The sequence below is a fragment of the Lygodium microphyllum genome, chromosome 20 (genome assembly GCF_053477565.2).
Source record: "Lygodium microphyllum isolate KBCC chromosome 20, Lygodium_microphyllum_v1.1.10, whole genome shotgun sequence".
NCBI lineage: Eukaryota > Viridiplantae > Streptophyta > Polypodiopsida > Schizaeales > Lygodiaceae > Lygodium > Lygodium microphyllum.
The window spans coordinates 119,743,017-119,760,024 of NC_141154.1; the positions used below are offsets into that span (position 1 = coordinate 119,743,017).

Consider the following 17,008-nt stretch of genomic DNA (forward strand, 5'->3'; position numbering starts at 1 on the left):
TCCACAATTTAATTGGCTAGGTCATTTGCAGGCCCAAGTGCTCCCCAGCCTTAATTAATGGGTGCCTAGTCCGTAGTGTCAATTTGCGCCTAGTCTCTAGTGTCACCACTGACATTTATCGACCAATTAATTGTCCTAGGGCCAAATAGACACCAATTGACATCCAAAACCCAGCTGCCATAACTTGTCATAATTTTTGCCTTTGACATTAATTGCTTCCTCGGGTTCCTTGGTCTGTTACTTTGAGTAATTGCCATGTGCATCACATGTGCCTTACAACATTGCACATTTGATCACTAAATTAATCAAATGTTACTAGCAAGAGAAAAGCATCCAAAAATTTCACGTCTGCGGCCCTTGTGACAGACCTCCCCTTTGAAATCCTTGCAATCATCCTCGATTGCATTGCAATGTGCCAAAGCAAAAGTATATTGCACTGGAATTTCCATAAGGCATCACAGTCACAACATTGACCATTGCTGTCTAACTATGCCATATCCCAACACTTGCTGAAAATTTCCAGCCAACATAAACATATCATAAAACTGATGAAAAATAGTCTAGAACTGTCGCCAGAAACTCATTGGATTCATGAGTTACTCGTGTTTTTCAATTGTTCTAACTATACAACCATAGTAAACCATATACTTAGCATAAACCATGGCTGAAATTGTCAATGGCATTCATTAAACATGCTGCTGTCCATAAAACCAGTTGAAAACCATTGAAAACTGAGCATAAACTGATCATATGCTAATCTGAAAACTGATTACAAACTGCTGTAAATGTGATCCCAAATTGATCACAAATTGAATGAAAAAATTGATCGGAAACCGATGCAAAACGGATCCCAAAGTGATCATAAACTGATCTCTAGTTGATCATGAATTGATCTCTAGTTGATCATGATCTAATGCAAGAGTAGTCCTAGAGCTGTGGTAACAACCAATACTCATCTGCATACATCTCGTAGTGACTAATACATTGAATAGTGATCTCATGGTAGACATATTGTCAGCACAGTACCTTGTATGCATGCTGAATACATCTGAGATCTACTACATACGAGAGCTATCCATAGTTGGAGGAGTGAAAGTGCTACCTCCCCCTTGAGCATCAGACACTACTTTGGATCCCTACTTTGCTAAACTTGACCGAGTCGGCTCTAACTAAAAGGCATAAAGGTAAAGCTGCAACAATTGAGGACGATTTGCCTAGTCATCCTCCTTCATCCACTTAGCATCCATTGGTGAATAGTGCTGAAACTTCACCAAATACCTTTTGGAAACTTTACCTCTGACCTTTCTTTCCTTATGTGCCAAAATCAGCTCAAGAACCAATATCTCATCTAGTTTCTCAACCTTAGGCTGAATTTCAATAGATACATCCTCTGGCATATTACCATGAAAAGGCCTAAACAAATTGACACGAAAGGCATTGTATATCCGCCAATGTGGAGGTAATTTTAGCTGATATGCAACATCGCTAACCTTCTTCAACACTTTGAAGGGCCCATAATATCTCATACTTAACTTCGGATACAATCTCTTACTTCCTTTAATCCTTTTCAGCCTTGCCTTTTCAAAATGCAATAATATATAATTACCCTTTACAAATTGCAAAACATGTCTATGGCGATTAGCTGCTTTCTTTTGCTTTTCTTGAGACCTCTGGAGTCAAAAGTATATACTTTATCTTTGCATAGGTTGCATCCAAGCCTTCCACATAGCGATTAGCCTCAAAGATCTTATTCTTAGTGTGCAAAGTAGGTGGTACTTTCTTGCCACCCTTAATAACCTCAAATGGAGCTTTGCTAGTGGAGCTATGCACAATATTGTTGTATGCAAACTCAACCAATGATAGATATTACTCCCATTGTGTCTTATGGTTTGATACATAGCATTTCAAAAGATCAAACATTGTGGAATTTGCCTTTTCAAACTGGCTCTCTGTTTGTGGATGAAAGGTGTTGAGAAACCACTTTTTCAGTTTACACACTTCATTTAGGGTGGCAAGAAAGTAGGTGGTACTTTCTTGCCACCCTTAATAACCTCAAAAAGAGCTTTGCTAGTGGAGCTATGCACAATATTGTTGTATGTAAACTCAACCAATGACATATATTACTCCCATTGTGTCTTATGGTTTGATACATAAAATCTCAAAAGATCAAATATTGTGGAATTTGCCTCTTCAGACTGGCTATCTATTTGTGGATGAAAGGTGTTGAGAAATCACTTCTTTAGTTTACACACTTCATTTGGGTTTCGCATTGATAGCCCCAAAAAGGGCTGGTGTTTATATTTTAGTCACTTTTTTAGTGGGTGCCCACACAATGGTGCGCCACCCTAGACAACTTAGGCTTATAAATAGACAGTGACTTCATTCATTCTTCACTGAACTCTCTCTTCAGTCATTCTTCACCACCTTCTTCGATCACCACCACCACCTTCATTCTCTCACCAGTCCCTTTCACTGTCCTTACATCCCTTCAGGAGGACATTGTGGTTTGTGACTCGTGGTTGCCTTCACCCTTTCTCTTTTACTTCAGGTACCTTGTTCCAACATCAAGCCTTGCATTTGAACTATCTTCCACTTAGTGTCACCATCCTTTGCTTGATGTCAGTACCCTTCTCCTTTAAGCTCCACCTTCATTTGTGTTTTTAGTCTGGAGATCTTTTCCTTGCTTGGTGTCATCATCTCCAGCTTGGCGTCAGCATCCTAGCCTCTAGTGACAGTCTCCATCACCGAGTGTCGGTAATTTCATCACTCATCTATCATAGGGACTGTTGGGACCTGTGTTTTTGTAGCTTGGCTCCTCTTTCATTTTGTGGCGTCATTTGTCTACATAAACGCTGCTGGGATCTGTGTTTTTGTAGCCTGGCTCCTGCTCCATCACTTGGCATTACTCGTTTGTCACAGAGGTTGCTGGGACGTGCATTTTTGCAGCCTAGGTTATCCTCCATCATCTAGCGTCATCATTACCCACCTGGCGTCAACATTTGGGTTGCTCTCCTTATGTTTGACAGCTTCAATACTTTGGGATTGGTGTTTTATTGCTCAGGTCACTCCTCGGTATCAGAGGATTGCGGTTTGCTCCCTCAACAGCTGGTGATCATCTTCCACATCTCCAACAGTATTAGAGAAGTGTGGTTTACTCCCTCGACAACTTTCTTTCACCTTCTAGTGATTACTGCGATAGCCCACTGCCCAGAGCAATTCGTTTTGCTCCCTTCATTGTGCAGATTTCCATAGGTGTTGCCACCTGATTCAGACATGACAGTGCATTTATCTTTTGAGCTTCGGCTCCACTATATCAGCGTTTCTTCTCATAGCATGATTTAGTGCATCATCTCCTTGTATTGTTTTTGAGTTTCTCTTCTCTTAGTGTTTGCCGTACACACTCTATGTTACTCTCTGCAAAACCTACTGTCTCTTTGCATTGTTGCTTATTTTGACATTGTATCAGAGTATCCACGTTATTTTTGACAGAAGGGTGGTAATAATTTTAGTGTGGTACCCATATTCTCAAACAACCTCTTCCTTCACAAATTGGTCATTTGAGGATCTCGATTACTAATGATTGTCTTTGGTATACCATGATACTTAAATATATGTTATAGAAACAAACATGCCATATGATCAACCTTTATCTTTTTCTTCACCAGAATGAAATGGGCCTGTTTGCTGAACATGCAAATGATAGTTATATCCCATCATTCCTTGTAGGTGTCCTAAGAAGCTCAAAGATAAAATCCATAGCAATGCTTTGCCAGGGTCTATTTGGAATAGGCAAGGGCTATAACAAACCAGACATCTTTTGCCTATCATGCCTTACTTTTTGACATATGATGCATGTACTGACAAATTGTTCTACCTCATGCATCAAAGTCAGCCAATAAAACAAATGCTCCATTGCTTTGACTATGGTATCGATCCCTCTATGCCCTGTGTAAGGAGGAGCATGACTCTTAGTGATCACTCTAGGCCTCAAGAGTCAAAGGCTTTGTGATACACACTCGTCTGTGTATCGTCAAAAACCCATCTCTAAGCACAAAGTGCTTATGCCTTTGGAGTTTGGTCATTGCAAAGCTGATCGTATACATATAGCAAAATCCAAATCAATAGCATATTGATATTTTATGTCATCCAATTCAATGTGATAAACCATATTGATGCCTGAAATTTAAGGCTTACGTGACATGCATCAGCCATAAAATTCTTTTTTACCATCAATGTGTACTATTTGAAAATGAAACATAGAGAGAAAGTTTGACCAGCCATCTCATATGCTTCTCTGACAACATTGTCTGTGTCAAAAAGTACCTCAACCTCTGATGATCTGTCTGCATTGTGAAATCAGCCCCTAACAAATAATGTTTCCCTATAGACAGTGCATGAATTATAGCCAAAAGCTCATTCTCATCGACTTGCAAATTCCTCTCTCCATCGTAAAGGAGATAGCTCTCATAAGCCGCAACTCGGCCATCCTACATTAAAATAGCCCCAATGCTGTTTCCATATGTATTACACTGAATCACAAATGACTTAGATCGGGCAACACAAGCACATGAATTGAAGTCATATTTTCCTTTAATTTGTTGAATGTTGAAATTTCCATTGGTGTCCATCTAAATGGTACATTCTTGTTTTGCAAAGCATGCAATGGAGATGCAACTTTAGCAAAACTGTATACATACTTCTGCGAAGATATGCTAGGGTTTGCACTGAGGAAACACAACATGTACAACCAATACATAAATACAAAGACTCAAATAAAGACAAGCAAAACTCAAACCCTAAACACAAAATGCAAAAACTCAAAACTCAAACACAGAGGCAAACACAAAGAGAAGAAACTGTGAAGTAAGTGAATGTAGTAAATGAATGTAAGAGTGCACAGAATGCCCAAGGGCAGAGCAATGCAGTATCGGAGAGTGACGTCCATCGGAGATGGATCCGAAGTGCAATAACCACCAGTCGGAGATGAGAGAGTGCTGAATAATGAAGGGTAGTAGGCTGGTCACCAAAACACAACAATCAGAGGCTGAAATCTAGTAAATGCAGCAGTGTACCACCAGGGGAAGGCTGAAAACTGATCACTCGAGGTAGAGAACTGTCAGACAATATCAAGAGAGGTGTTTGCCGATGCAGACGGCTTGTTGGATAGTAAAAACGCAGGTACTGTAGGAGTCACCTGGTGGGAGAGATGGCACTAGCTTGTGGCCTAGCATTAGATGTTGAAAACGCAGGTTGAACAGGTGCTATAATGATGCAGCAGAGAGAGACCTCCAAACAGCAGGCGATGGCTGAAAATAGGCCGCCTAGGGTTGGATAGTGATGGGCTACAGTTGGTGATGGCTGAAAGTAGGCCGCCTAGGGTTGGATAGTGATAGGCTACAGTCGGTGATGGTTGGACAATAGAAGGTAGGTGACTGATGGTTGAAATTTGTAGGCTAGAGTGTGAAACCTACACAAAAGGATGAGGGTGAATGATGGGTAGCGTGTCTACTTATAGACGTTGAAGGGTGTCTCAAAAGGTTTTGGGGGACCACTAAAACTCTCTTGACCATGTCAAAAGATGATGTACCAGCGAGACAGTAGGGTTTGCGGGGAGGAACACGGAGTAAACTCGGCAAACATGGTGAAGAGAAGAGAAGAGAGAAGAAACTTTGATGAATGGAATGATGAAGTTCCGAATCATGGAGTGAATGTGATACAAAGGGAACAAGGATGCCGTAGCACAAGGAAGATGATGATGACAGCCATGAACCGCGAACTGCAATGTCCTCCTGAAGGGGTGTGAGGGTAGTGGAGAGGTTGGAGAGAAGAGGTGACGGATTGAATGAATCAGCCGTGAGGAATGAATGAGAGAGTGGCCTATAAATAGGCATAGTCAATCTAGGATGGCGTCCCTTTTTGGGGCTGTAAATCCCAAATGCAAACCCTAAACGTCGAACGCAGAAACACAAAAACACAAACTGCGGGTGAAGGGTTTCTCAACAATTTATGTGTCACAACCTTCAGTGTTTGTTGTTAAGGGGAAAGAGCACATGGTATGCAAGCTAAACAAAACTCTTTATGGTCTCAAACAAGCTCCTCATGCATGGTACTCTAAAATTGATACAGATTTGGCCAGCAAAGGGTTAAAAAATAGTCCAATTGCTCCCACTCTATACATTAAGAATGAAGAGGGGGACTTGCTAATTATTATTCTTTATGTAGATGACATGCTGCTCACCGGACCTTTAGAAGCAAAAATTGCAGATTTTAAGGCTGAATTAAAACATGCATTTGCTGCGTTAGATATGGGTTGTCTACACTATTATTTGGGGATTTAGTTCACCCAAAATTAGCATGGTATCATCATGTCACAGCCACAGTATGTGGATAAGCTGTTACATATGTTTAATATGCAAGATTTCAAACCTATGTGTACTCCTATGGAGCCAGGTCTATGCATGATGGTGAAGAGATGTTTGATGTTGCAATTCACAGCCAGGTTATTGGCTGTCTTATTTATCTTTGTAACACACGCCGTGACATTTAGTATGCAATATCTTAGGTGAGTGGGTATATGCATAGCCCATGGACTATACATTGGCAAGCTGTTAAGCGGATCTTCAGATATTTGCAAGGTACTTAGTTACATGCATTATTCTTTCCCAGGGGGGAGACTTGCAATTATAGGCTTACAGTGATTCAAATTGGGTTGGTGATGTAGACACTAGGCAGTCTAATAGTGGATACTATTTTTTTCTAGGCAATTGATGCATTTTATGGCTAAGCAAGAAACAGCCTACAGTGGCTACCTTATCCTATGAGGTTGAGTACAGGGCAGTCTTCACGGCAATAGTGGAATGTGTATGGTTGCGCAGATTGTTGGTTGATCTACATTTATCATTGGAGGGTCCTATACCCATCCTTTTTTGACAGTCAGAGTGCTATTGAAGTGGCACGAAATTCTATGTTGCATGCTCACACGAAACATATTGAGGTGCATTACCATTATGTCAGAGAGAGATGCTATGTGGGAGAGATCAACTAGATATATGTTTCTACATAGGAAAATGTTGCAGACATTTTCACCAAGGCATTACCTTGTGAGAAGTTTGAGGCTTTTCGCAAGTCTTTAAACTTGCTACCCTTTGGTGATTGATCATTCCTGTACTTTACTACATTGGCACTGCAGGGGGGTGTTAGAATTTACCAATTCTATGCGCAATGCCCTATGTTTCACACAACTAAAGATACAAGTTGTGTCACCACTTTTAGAGTTAGAGTTAGAGTCAGTTAACTCTAGTTGAGTTAGAGCTAGGTCTATCTTAGATCTATCTTGTACTTTTCATTCTCATTCTTTGAGTTCAACAAGTACACTCTACTCTTTTGCTTCAGCGCACTCTCATTGTCTCTCGTTTCTCTCCTCCATAGTTGGCTGTCATTTTTCAACAACATTGCATTTAGGTGATGTGGCTATGCTTTCCAAGTTTAAAGGCAAAGGTGAAGTTAGGCAAAATACAAAAAATTAATAAAAGGGTGATGCTAGACAGCCATGAAATAAGGCTGTCTAAGACTTAGAAAAGTTTAAAAAGAAGGGGAAATGTCATTATTGCAAGAAGCTTGGTCACTATATTGATGAATAGAGAAAGAGATTAGCCAAAGAGGACTCTGGTTTAGCCAACAAATCTACGGATGGTGATGCTTCAGCCAACTTTGTGGAGGAGGATTATGCTTTTCTCACACGCAATTATGATTCTTTGATGTCTGATTCAGCATTTAATGTTGTTGAAACGCAGTAAACATGATATTTTGATAGTGGAGCATCAAAGTATATCACCTCTAGGAAGTGTTTGTTTACCTCCTTGCATTCAACCCTTGCTAGGAAGCATGTTACATGTGCGAAGAGCAGTAGTTATGATGTATGTGGCATTGGAACAGTTAATAGTATTGTTGTAGATGGTTTTGATTTCATGCTTCTTTTGCTTTTAATAAGCATAGCTTTCAGGTCATCTTTGAGTATGACAAATGCATTGTCAGAGACATAGAGATGGATTATGCACTCAGGCTGTTCGGCACCCTCTATAAGGGTCTATTCTTGTTGGATACATATGACAGACAGCCTCATGATGCTCTGGCAGTTACTTCTCTTTTGCTCGCTATGCAAAGTGCGGAGCTGTGGCATGGCCGCTATGGACATATGAGTATTGGGAGTTTGATGACCCCTTAGAGGTGTCATGTGGTAGATGCATTGCCTCCAGTGGAGACTCAACCTCCTCATGCATGCGAGGGATGTATTTAGGGTAAGATGCACAAGCTTGCCTTTAAAAAGGATGATGCAGTGTGTGCTGTCTGAAAAATGTAGTTTATTCACTTTGATATTTGTGGTCCCATGAGGACACATGTACTTGAGAGTTGCCTTTACGTTGTTTACATTTATTGATGACTATTCACGGTATACATGGATGTATGGACTCAAGGCTAAGTCTAGTGTACTCATGCTTTTTAAACATCTTGTGGCAAAGCTTGAGGCTGAAACTGGCTTAAAAGTACAAACACTTCACATGGATATAGGGGAGGAGTACATGTCTTGTGCTTTTGAGACATATTTACTTGATCATAGCATTACGCATCAAGCCACTATTAGAATGTCACCTCAGCAAAATGGAGTTGCTGAAAGGAAAAATCACACTCTTACGAAAGTGACTCGTATGTTGAAAAGCAAGGGGTTGCCTCATTATTTTTGGCTAGAAGGCCTTCAGTGTGCAAATCATGTGTTGAATCGTGCATCGACGATTACACCGCTCAAAGCTTGGCATGGCAAGAAACCCAAAGTTGACTACTTTCGGGTGTTTGGTTGCATAGCCGATGTGTATGTTCTGAAAGAGCTTCGTGGGAAGCTTGATGACAAGGTTGTAAAATTCATATTTATTGGCTATAGTTCGGAGAGTAAGGGCTATCATTTGTATGACCCACACACAAAGCAAGTTTTTGTTAGTAGGGATGTCATATTTGGTGAAAATGCTAGATTTTCACATGACCAGTTTCAAATGGTAGCCACCCATGATATCGATGATGTTTTTGAGGGTCTTTTGCCACTTTCCTTGGAGTTCGTGCCTGTTGTAAATGGCAGGACTGACTTAACACAGCAAGCTGTTGCTGCACCATATGCTCTTGGACAGCAGGGTATAGATGATGGTTTGCCACATGTAGTGGTAGAAGTAGTATAGCTTGAAAGGGCTGCTGTAGATGCAGCCAAAATAGTATTGAGATGGCTATTACAAACTCTCTAGGAGGGTAAAATGGATTCTCCTTTACCTCAGCGCACTAGAAGGGCTACTAGATATGTAGCACGTGATCCAGGGGGGGACATTTGGTCAATTTCATGGAAGTAGATGATTGCGATGAGCATGTATTTATGAGCTCACTATTGGATGATAATGAGCCTACTTCCTAGGATGAAGCTCTACAAGATGTACATTGGATGGAGATCATGTAGGATGAGTTAGACTCCACCAAGTCTACAGGGATCTTGTGGATTTAGCACTTGGCAAGAAGGCCGTTGACACAAAATGGGTTTTTAAACTCAAATGTAAGGCTGATGGTACAATTGATAGGTACAAAACATGGTTGGTAGCAAAAGGCTAAGCGTAGTAGAAGGACATAGATTATGAGGAAACTTTTGCTCCTACATCCCGTATGAGTACATGGTGAGATGTGTGATTGCTATGGTTGTAAATTATGGTTGGAAAGTACATTAGTTGGACAGTAAGACAACATTCTTGAATGGGGATTTGCATGAGGATGCTTATGTATCACAATCTCTAAGGCTTGTGGTTAAAGGGAAAGAGCACATGGTATGCAAGCTGTATAAGGCTCTTTATGGTCTCAATCATGCTTCTTGTGCATGGTACTCTAAAATTGATGCTTATGGCCAAAATTTTAAAAAATGCATAGATTGTTGGCTGATCTACAGATTTCTTTGGAGGGTCCCAATGTTTTAGTTGGTTGGTTTGTAGTGTGAACAAAACTACAATAATAAGTTATGTCACCACTTCTACAGTTAGTTCTAGAGGTAATTTAATTGTAGTTGAGTTAAGGATAGGTCTAACTTACTTAAGACCTGTTGGACTTTCATTCTATCATTCTAGCACTTGCATCTTTCAAGTGTGGAATCACTGCCTACTCTTGCTCATTGTCTTGTGTTCACTCACTCTCTCTCCCTCTTCCTCCATTTCTAATAGTAAGGTGGTAATGGTGAATTTTGCCAAAGTCACTGCAATCTCCTTTTTACAACTATCATTTCCAACTTGCAATGATAGATGTGCCATGTCTCAATGTGTTCTTGAGACAGCATGTAAAATGATATTGACAACAATATTGTCAAATGCGGAGTCTAAACTTTACACATTAATATGACACAATGGTCCTAACTACTTATTTCACTGTTTCTGGCTAAAGTTTTCAATGACGCAGGAAATGCATGCTTAGTTTCATGGATTATAATACATTATGGATGTAAACTTCCATCTAAACTGCTCTTTATGGATTTGTAAGACATTATGCATCTGAACTTCCATCCTAGCTACTCTAACTTCCCTATGTGCATGTTGTCATGATGCTTTTGGGTTGTTATTGGACTGGTCAGGCAGTTGTATGTTGAGCTTACTGAATTAAGATTGTTTTGTGTTTTATTTGGCAAGTTAGATCTCAGGGCTTGACTTTCTCACTCTTCTCCATCATGTGAATAGTCAAAGAACGGGAGTTTGTTGCAATATTGAAGCTTTTATGCCATACAGCAAAGAATTATCCTGGAGTGTTTTACCATGGCAAGGCATTTGCAGTGTTACCTATTCTGGCTCAAGTCTTTCCTTTCTTTGTCGAGGCGGCAATCAGGTCTGTGAAAGTTCCTATGAATTAGAACTTTCGGAGCTGGGATTGTGTTTGCACTATTTAGGAACTGAATGATATGACATGTTTTTGGCTGATGGTTTTATTTTCCCATATCTGCATCTTTAGGGGTCGTCTAGGTGTACTTTTTGAGACAGTATGGTCACTGCTCCTGCTTCTGAAACATGGGGATCGGGATGTATATCGACAGTTCTTCATTGGAGCCACACATCTTGTTGAAGGTAAAACAATGATTCACATGTTTATTAGCAAAATTGAGGTTGCAGTCTTGTAGTCTTGATGTTCCAAACATTTCAAAGGCTCATGGATCTAGTGTTATATGTTCGTCTGTTTGAAGCACATAGTAAATAAATATCAGGTTGGTTTTATACTGTCATTTCTTTCTGTAAATGGGGATGTGGACTCGTTTAATGGGGATTTGTGTTGATCAGTCAACTCTTTTCCTCGGAAGAAGTTCCTTATATTTGTCAAAAGCAAAAAGTTTTATAAATTCTAGAAGTAAAAACTAGTGCATCTGATTCTGGTCTGCTCTATGGGTTAGTCAAAATGTATACAAAAGCCAAAAAGGCTGTAGTACAGGGGAGGAGGAAAATGCCATTGTGGTGGGCAGTATTCACAACAAATGCCATTACTATACTCAGCCAGGAATGGGGCTAGTATCTGAGGCAGCAAGAAAGGAACTATGATGCTTCATAGCATGATGTGATGTACCCTGTATCCTGCCGCAACGATCCCTGATTGTGAATAATATTTGACCATATCTGGCACATTCACTGCACAGCAACTCCGGGCAGTCCAAATATGCCAAAGTTGGCCACAGCAGCCCTCGTTGTAGGAACTCAGTTAATACAAGATTGAAACTCTCTATGATCTGGCCAGTGGTGCATTTACACAACCGAATGCAGCACTAGTACCTATAAACCAATCCACTATGCCCCAAACAGGGCAGGGAATAGTTGAAAATGTTTGGCCAAACATGGGAGCAAAGCGCATGGTCAGGAGGTTTGCTAGTGCTGCCAACAAGGCTGTTTCATAGAGCTGACATAAAAATTGGTTCATGAACCTACTGGCATTGCATTGTTAAAAGAGTTACGGCCAAGGATGTTAAGCTAAAAAAGGTGCAGTATACATTAAACCTTCAATAGCTTATTTAACAATCCCAAAACTTAAATGTACTTGTGTGTTACAGTGTCCCATAAACAAACTCCCCACTTTTGGTTGGTTTTGTTAGCCTGCCATTTTATTCTGTTAGTCTATCATCTCCTAGTTGTGAGCTCCATCAGTGTCTAATGGAGACAAGGTAGCTTTGATTGTGTTTGTCATTCAGTTTTGTGTGCAGTTCATCCTCCGGATCAGCCCTCTGTGAGTTTGTTCAGTGCAGTGTTTTTTGCCCAGCAGCTGCCATGTCATCAGTTATACCACTGAGATGGCAGTTGTCTGTAGTTAGCCATTCGGCATGAGTCGGCAGATTTTAGCATTTATGGCTATTTATAGCCACTGGCTGGCTGGGGCAGATCATCTTTTCTATCTTCTGTAGGTGTTCTTAGAGACAATGCAACCGATTTCTTCATGAAGCTTTGCCCAAGGCGTCTATGCTTCATCACATGAGTTTGTTGGGTCTTTAGACACTCGCAGTATTTGAGAGGGGGTGTTAGCCTACCATTTTATTCTGTCAGTTGTCATTTCCTGGTTGTGAACTCCATTAGAGTGTGACGGAGATAGAGGAGCTTTGATTGTGTTTATCATTCAGTTTTGTGTGCAGTTCATCCCACAGATCAGCCCTCACCTCCAGACTGTAGTGTTTTTTGTGCAGCAACTGCCACATTATCATTATGTTGCCTAGATGGCAGTTGGACTGCATTTAATGCAGTTGGCCAGTTGGCAGCAGTCTGCCATCTACTGGTCGACCCGATTTCAGCATTTATGGTTACATCCTTTCTGTCTTCTAGAGTTGCTCTCATAGATTGCAACATTCTTCTCCGACTTCTCCGAGGACTGCTGGCTGCACACTCCGTCTCTGCCACCGTCTCCAGTGTTATCATCATTTTCTAGCTTGATCTGGTGCCCTCATTGATGCTTTGGGCTGCGGGCAGGGTTTAGTCAATCCACCATTGTATTCAACATTCATTTTAGATTCGGTGCAGAATTCTCTTCTCTTCTTGTTGTCTTCCCTCTTCTCATTTTCTCTCTGTTTTCGTGTCCGTCTTCCATTGCACTCTCATAGGTTCCATCTCTATAAATAGAGAGTGTGCTAGGGCACTTGTATCCCTTGCATTCTCAGTCTTCCCCTTCAATAGTTGCCATCCTCTTCAATTGGCTCTTGCCCTTCATCTCGAGCTGTTGCTGTGGACATCCTACAATTACTCTTCATCATCTAGTGATTGTGCTTTTTCCCAACCTCCTGACACCATTAATTTGTTGATCTTGGAGCCATCCATCTGCTACCAGCCTGATTTAGTGGAGTTTTTGTGTTGCTCTACCTGTGTTTTTTGCACCATCTCCTCTAGTAGCAGCAGCCTAGTCTGCCTTGGTGTCACCAGCTCCTCCAACCCTTGTCACCATCAACACCAACTTGTGTTTTCGCTGTTCCAGACTGCTGGTCATCATTTGCTGCAAGTCGATTTTGAATTTTTAGCACTTTTCTACATCATCTTTTGCTCTGCATGAGAGTCATTTTCTGTTGGACTGTTTTGTCCTTGAGCATTGTGTACATTTAGTGATTTACATTAACATTCAGTCTTTTATTGGATTCTACTCTTTGTGATTTTTGCATTTCTTGTTTTGTGTTTTGCATTTTTGTTGAGTTATCGTGTTTTAGTTGTGTTTGTACATTTTGTGTTTTCTCAGTGCAAACCCTAGCATATCTCCACATGGTATTAGAGCTAGTGTTCTTCTAGAGATTATCCTAATGTTATTATTGATTGCTTGGTTTGTTCTTCACTATACTATATTGCCACATACTGACTCAGGGTGGCTCAGATCACTCCATCTTAGGATCCTCTTATGTTTTTTGGATGCATACTAGCATCTTCATACATTGGAGAAGAAGGGGTAAGCTTGCTAGGGGACACTGGAGGCTCATCTAATGTTGGTTAATTGCTTCTAAATAGTGAGTGTTCTATGTAGAGACTAAGCAAGGCTAGGTGTAATCGTAAGTGTGCAAGAGATAAGAGGCAAGAGGCAAGAGGTAGAAGAGGATGACGTTGCAATAATCTACTCCACATCTCCACCAATATGGAGTGCTAATCTGAAGTGATCAAAAAGCCCTTTTCCCTTTTCTCTATTTCTTATTTATTCTTTCATTATATTTGGCCAAGAAAGCGCATTTCCCTCTACACCAAGATTAGGAAGAGTAATCTATTATTTTTGTTCTTCATACACAACTTCATTTACTAATCTTTTTTCTTGGGATCATTCATCACTAAAGCTCAAATCTTCTTTGTCTCATATTCCTGTTAGAAACACAAAAGAGAAGAGAGAAAGATGAACATTGCAAAAGAACTCAAAGAAGAGATGCTTGGGAAATGGAATCCATATATTTTTTTTGCAAGTAAAATGTGGCTAATTATATTATTAGAAGGCTAATTACAACAAAGTGTTCGTGCTCAATAGACTATTTGGAGCTGATGCAAATCACAAGTCCACCATGTATACAAGCCTCTCAAGGTGGTCTAGTCTAGTAGTGGTTTATATAGTACCAAAGGTACCATATGTAATACCCATACCTATGCAATAGGTTTCAAAACACAAGATGATTTCATGTATAGAATTGAAAACTTCTAACCTAGATTGTTTCCATATCGTAGGTCTAATTGTACCAGAGATTCAAGTGGACTCATCCTTTAGTGTGTTATCTCTTAGATGCTTTGAGGCACTGAAGCTGTACTTTTAGAGGGGGGCAAGAAGCCATGGAGGGGGTGTATCGCCATTTGGGGCTGCCCGTCTACATCGTGAAGAACAGGTCATGGCCGCCCCAAATGAGCAAAAAGTGAAAACGAAGCTCTTGACGAGCACGAGACTCGCCCTGCACTTGGTCCCAATGGTCGCGGAGGGAGTGGATGATGGAGGTCCATAGCTCTGCCAAAGTCACATATACTGAAAGGCACTCCCCGCCAAAAACCTCCTGACAACGCACCTTCCAAATGTACCATTCTATAAGACTGCCTATGATCTCCCATACCTTTGAGCACTCTGTTGTGGGCTCCAATACTTAGCGGATGGGCAAAGCCCACAAGCCGACCACTACACAAGACCCAACCTTGATGAGAAAGATCATATCCTGCATCACGGCCTCATACAAAAGGTGATAGCCTTGGTTGATTGCCTGCCAACAAAAAGCCCCCCATGAGATACGCCAAGGTTGGGTGCCATATAGTGGAGAATATGGCAAGTTCCTCTCTATATGAGTTGTGTCGTCTCGCAAAACCAAAGGTAGTGCTTTGGAGTTTCCAAGAGCTGCTATGGGTAGTGCTTATAATCTCCATCCTGTTGCATCTGAGCTAGCCAACTCCCAACAGCCAGACCCCTATGTGCCAAAAGCCAAAGGAAATACGATAGCCTCCTCCGCCTCCAATTGTCCCACAAGTGATACCAAAAGGTCCGACGGAAGGCATCCGTGATGCTATGCTCCGCCTAGTATCTGTTGCGTGAAGGCGCCCAATCCATGTCCTTTTGCATCTGTACATGTCTACCAATCTTGGCTATGTACTCCAAAAGTCTCAGAGGCTTCTTCGCGATCGCAATGGCCGGCCATAGTCACTCTCTTGGATCCCACTCATGCTCATCAAGTGGCCTGCTCTCCCATATCCAAAGGTGCCACTTGCGCAACTCCTCCCAAGGCACATAAGAGTCTAGTTGCCAGAGGAAGAGGATCAAAAGGACCTTGTGTGCGGCGCTTCTTTTGAATGTTTTTGATAGGGGGTACATCAACTAGATCTGAATTGACTTCCATAGGAGGAGAATGAACATGAGGAGATTGTTGCGGAAGTGGAACAGGATTAGGCACATGAATGCCACTTAGGGGAGGTGCCAATTGAATGATATTTTGAAGAAAACCCCCATAGGAAACAATACTGAGTTGACCTTTCGCGACACGCTGAAAATGTTGATCCATTTTAGCCAACAAAAAGGTTGTCCAATTAAGCTTAACCCTATCTAGGATTCTGATAGAGGCCATGAAGAGTTCTCAAGATAAACACTTTGATGCAGGCTTGCCTGACATAAAGCGGTCCTAGAGGAATTGACATAATTGCTTCCATAAGGGAGAGGAAATATGTGCCAGTGATACTCTTGAACTAGTGATAACCTTATTTGCTACCAAAGGAGAAGAGATCTTCTTCTGCAACAAGGCAAGAATCTTTGCAGATAATAAATGATTACCACTAGGCACAGGAGAAGATGCAAAAGGCATGAACAAGACCTTGTTAATGGTAGCAGGGGAAAAACAAAACCGACGGCCATAAATCAAGCCCAAAATCTTCTTGTAAGTCTCCAAAAAAGAGTAAGGTCACAAAGAGATGAAGACCAGCCTTTCGAATACAGCCGACATCCAAAATGTCTTCCCCTGGAGTCCGACCACAAGAATCCTCCTCCAGGAAAGGACAACAATCTCCTCATCTTGCATCAAGAACCAGACGCCTCCCATCCTGCACTGTAAAAAAAGTCCCGTAGGGGCACCGCTACTTGTCGGTGAGAATATAGCAACCCACACCTCCCCAGGCTCCACCGGGTCTCGGATCGGGGGATCTATCCACTCGTGAGGGATCGCTGAGTCAATCTCCCTCCTGATCCGCCATCTTGTACACCTCTCGCCACGTCCTGATAGTATGAGTAGGGCTAGTCTCCCAAATAGCCCATTGGATGTGGGAGCACTCACCTATTTGTATCCCACCCCGATCTCTAACCTGGGGGTTCCAGACTACCAGCTGGCGGTCTATCTCCTCCTCGCATCCTGGGGGCCTCTGAACTAGGGCCTTGCGAAGGCTGTGCCACACTTGAAGTAAGTTGGGTGGCGTGATCTGGGTAGTCGTGAAGATCCATCTCAAGGATGGCCTCCAACCACCTTCCAGGTCTGCCCACTTGGTGTGAGACCACAGATCACTAG

The 17,008-nt window shown here is 41.6% G+C and overlaps 1 protein-coding gene across 7 annotated transcripts in view; it reads left to right on the forward strand.

Annotated features, from left to right (window-relative positions):
* Positions 1-17,008, forward strand: part of ATR (Ataxia telangiectasia-mutated and RAD3-like protein) — a 74,499-nt gene that overhangs the window by 19,504 nt on the left and 37,987 nt on the right. For 6 of the 7 annotated variants that reach the window (XR_015687566.1, XR_015687565.1, XR_015687568.1 and 3 more), the window contains exons 2-3: positions 10,746-10,890; positions 11,014-11,126. Coding sequence is in view for 3 of the 7 variants with exons in the window: in XM_087660918.1 (XP_087517044.1) it covers positions 10,746-10,890; positions 11,014-11,126 (258 nt within the window). In the remaining 4 variants the exon portion in view is untranslated. The remainder of the gene's footprint in view (positions 1-10,745; positions 10,891-11,013; positions 11,127-17,008) is intronic. The other variant, XR_015687569.1, reaches the window with a different exon arrangement.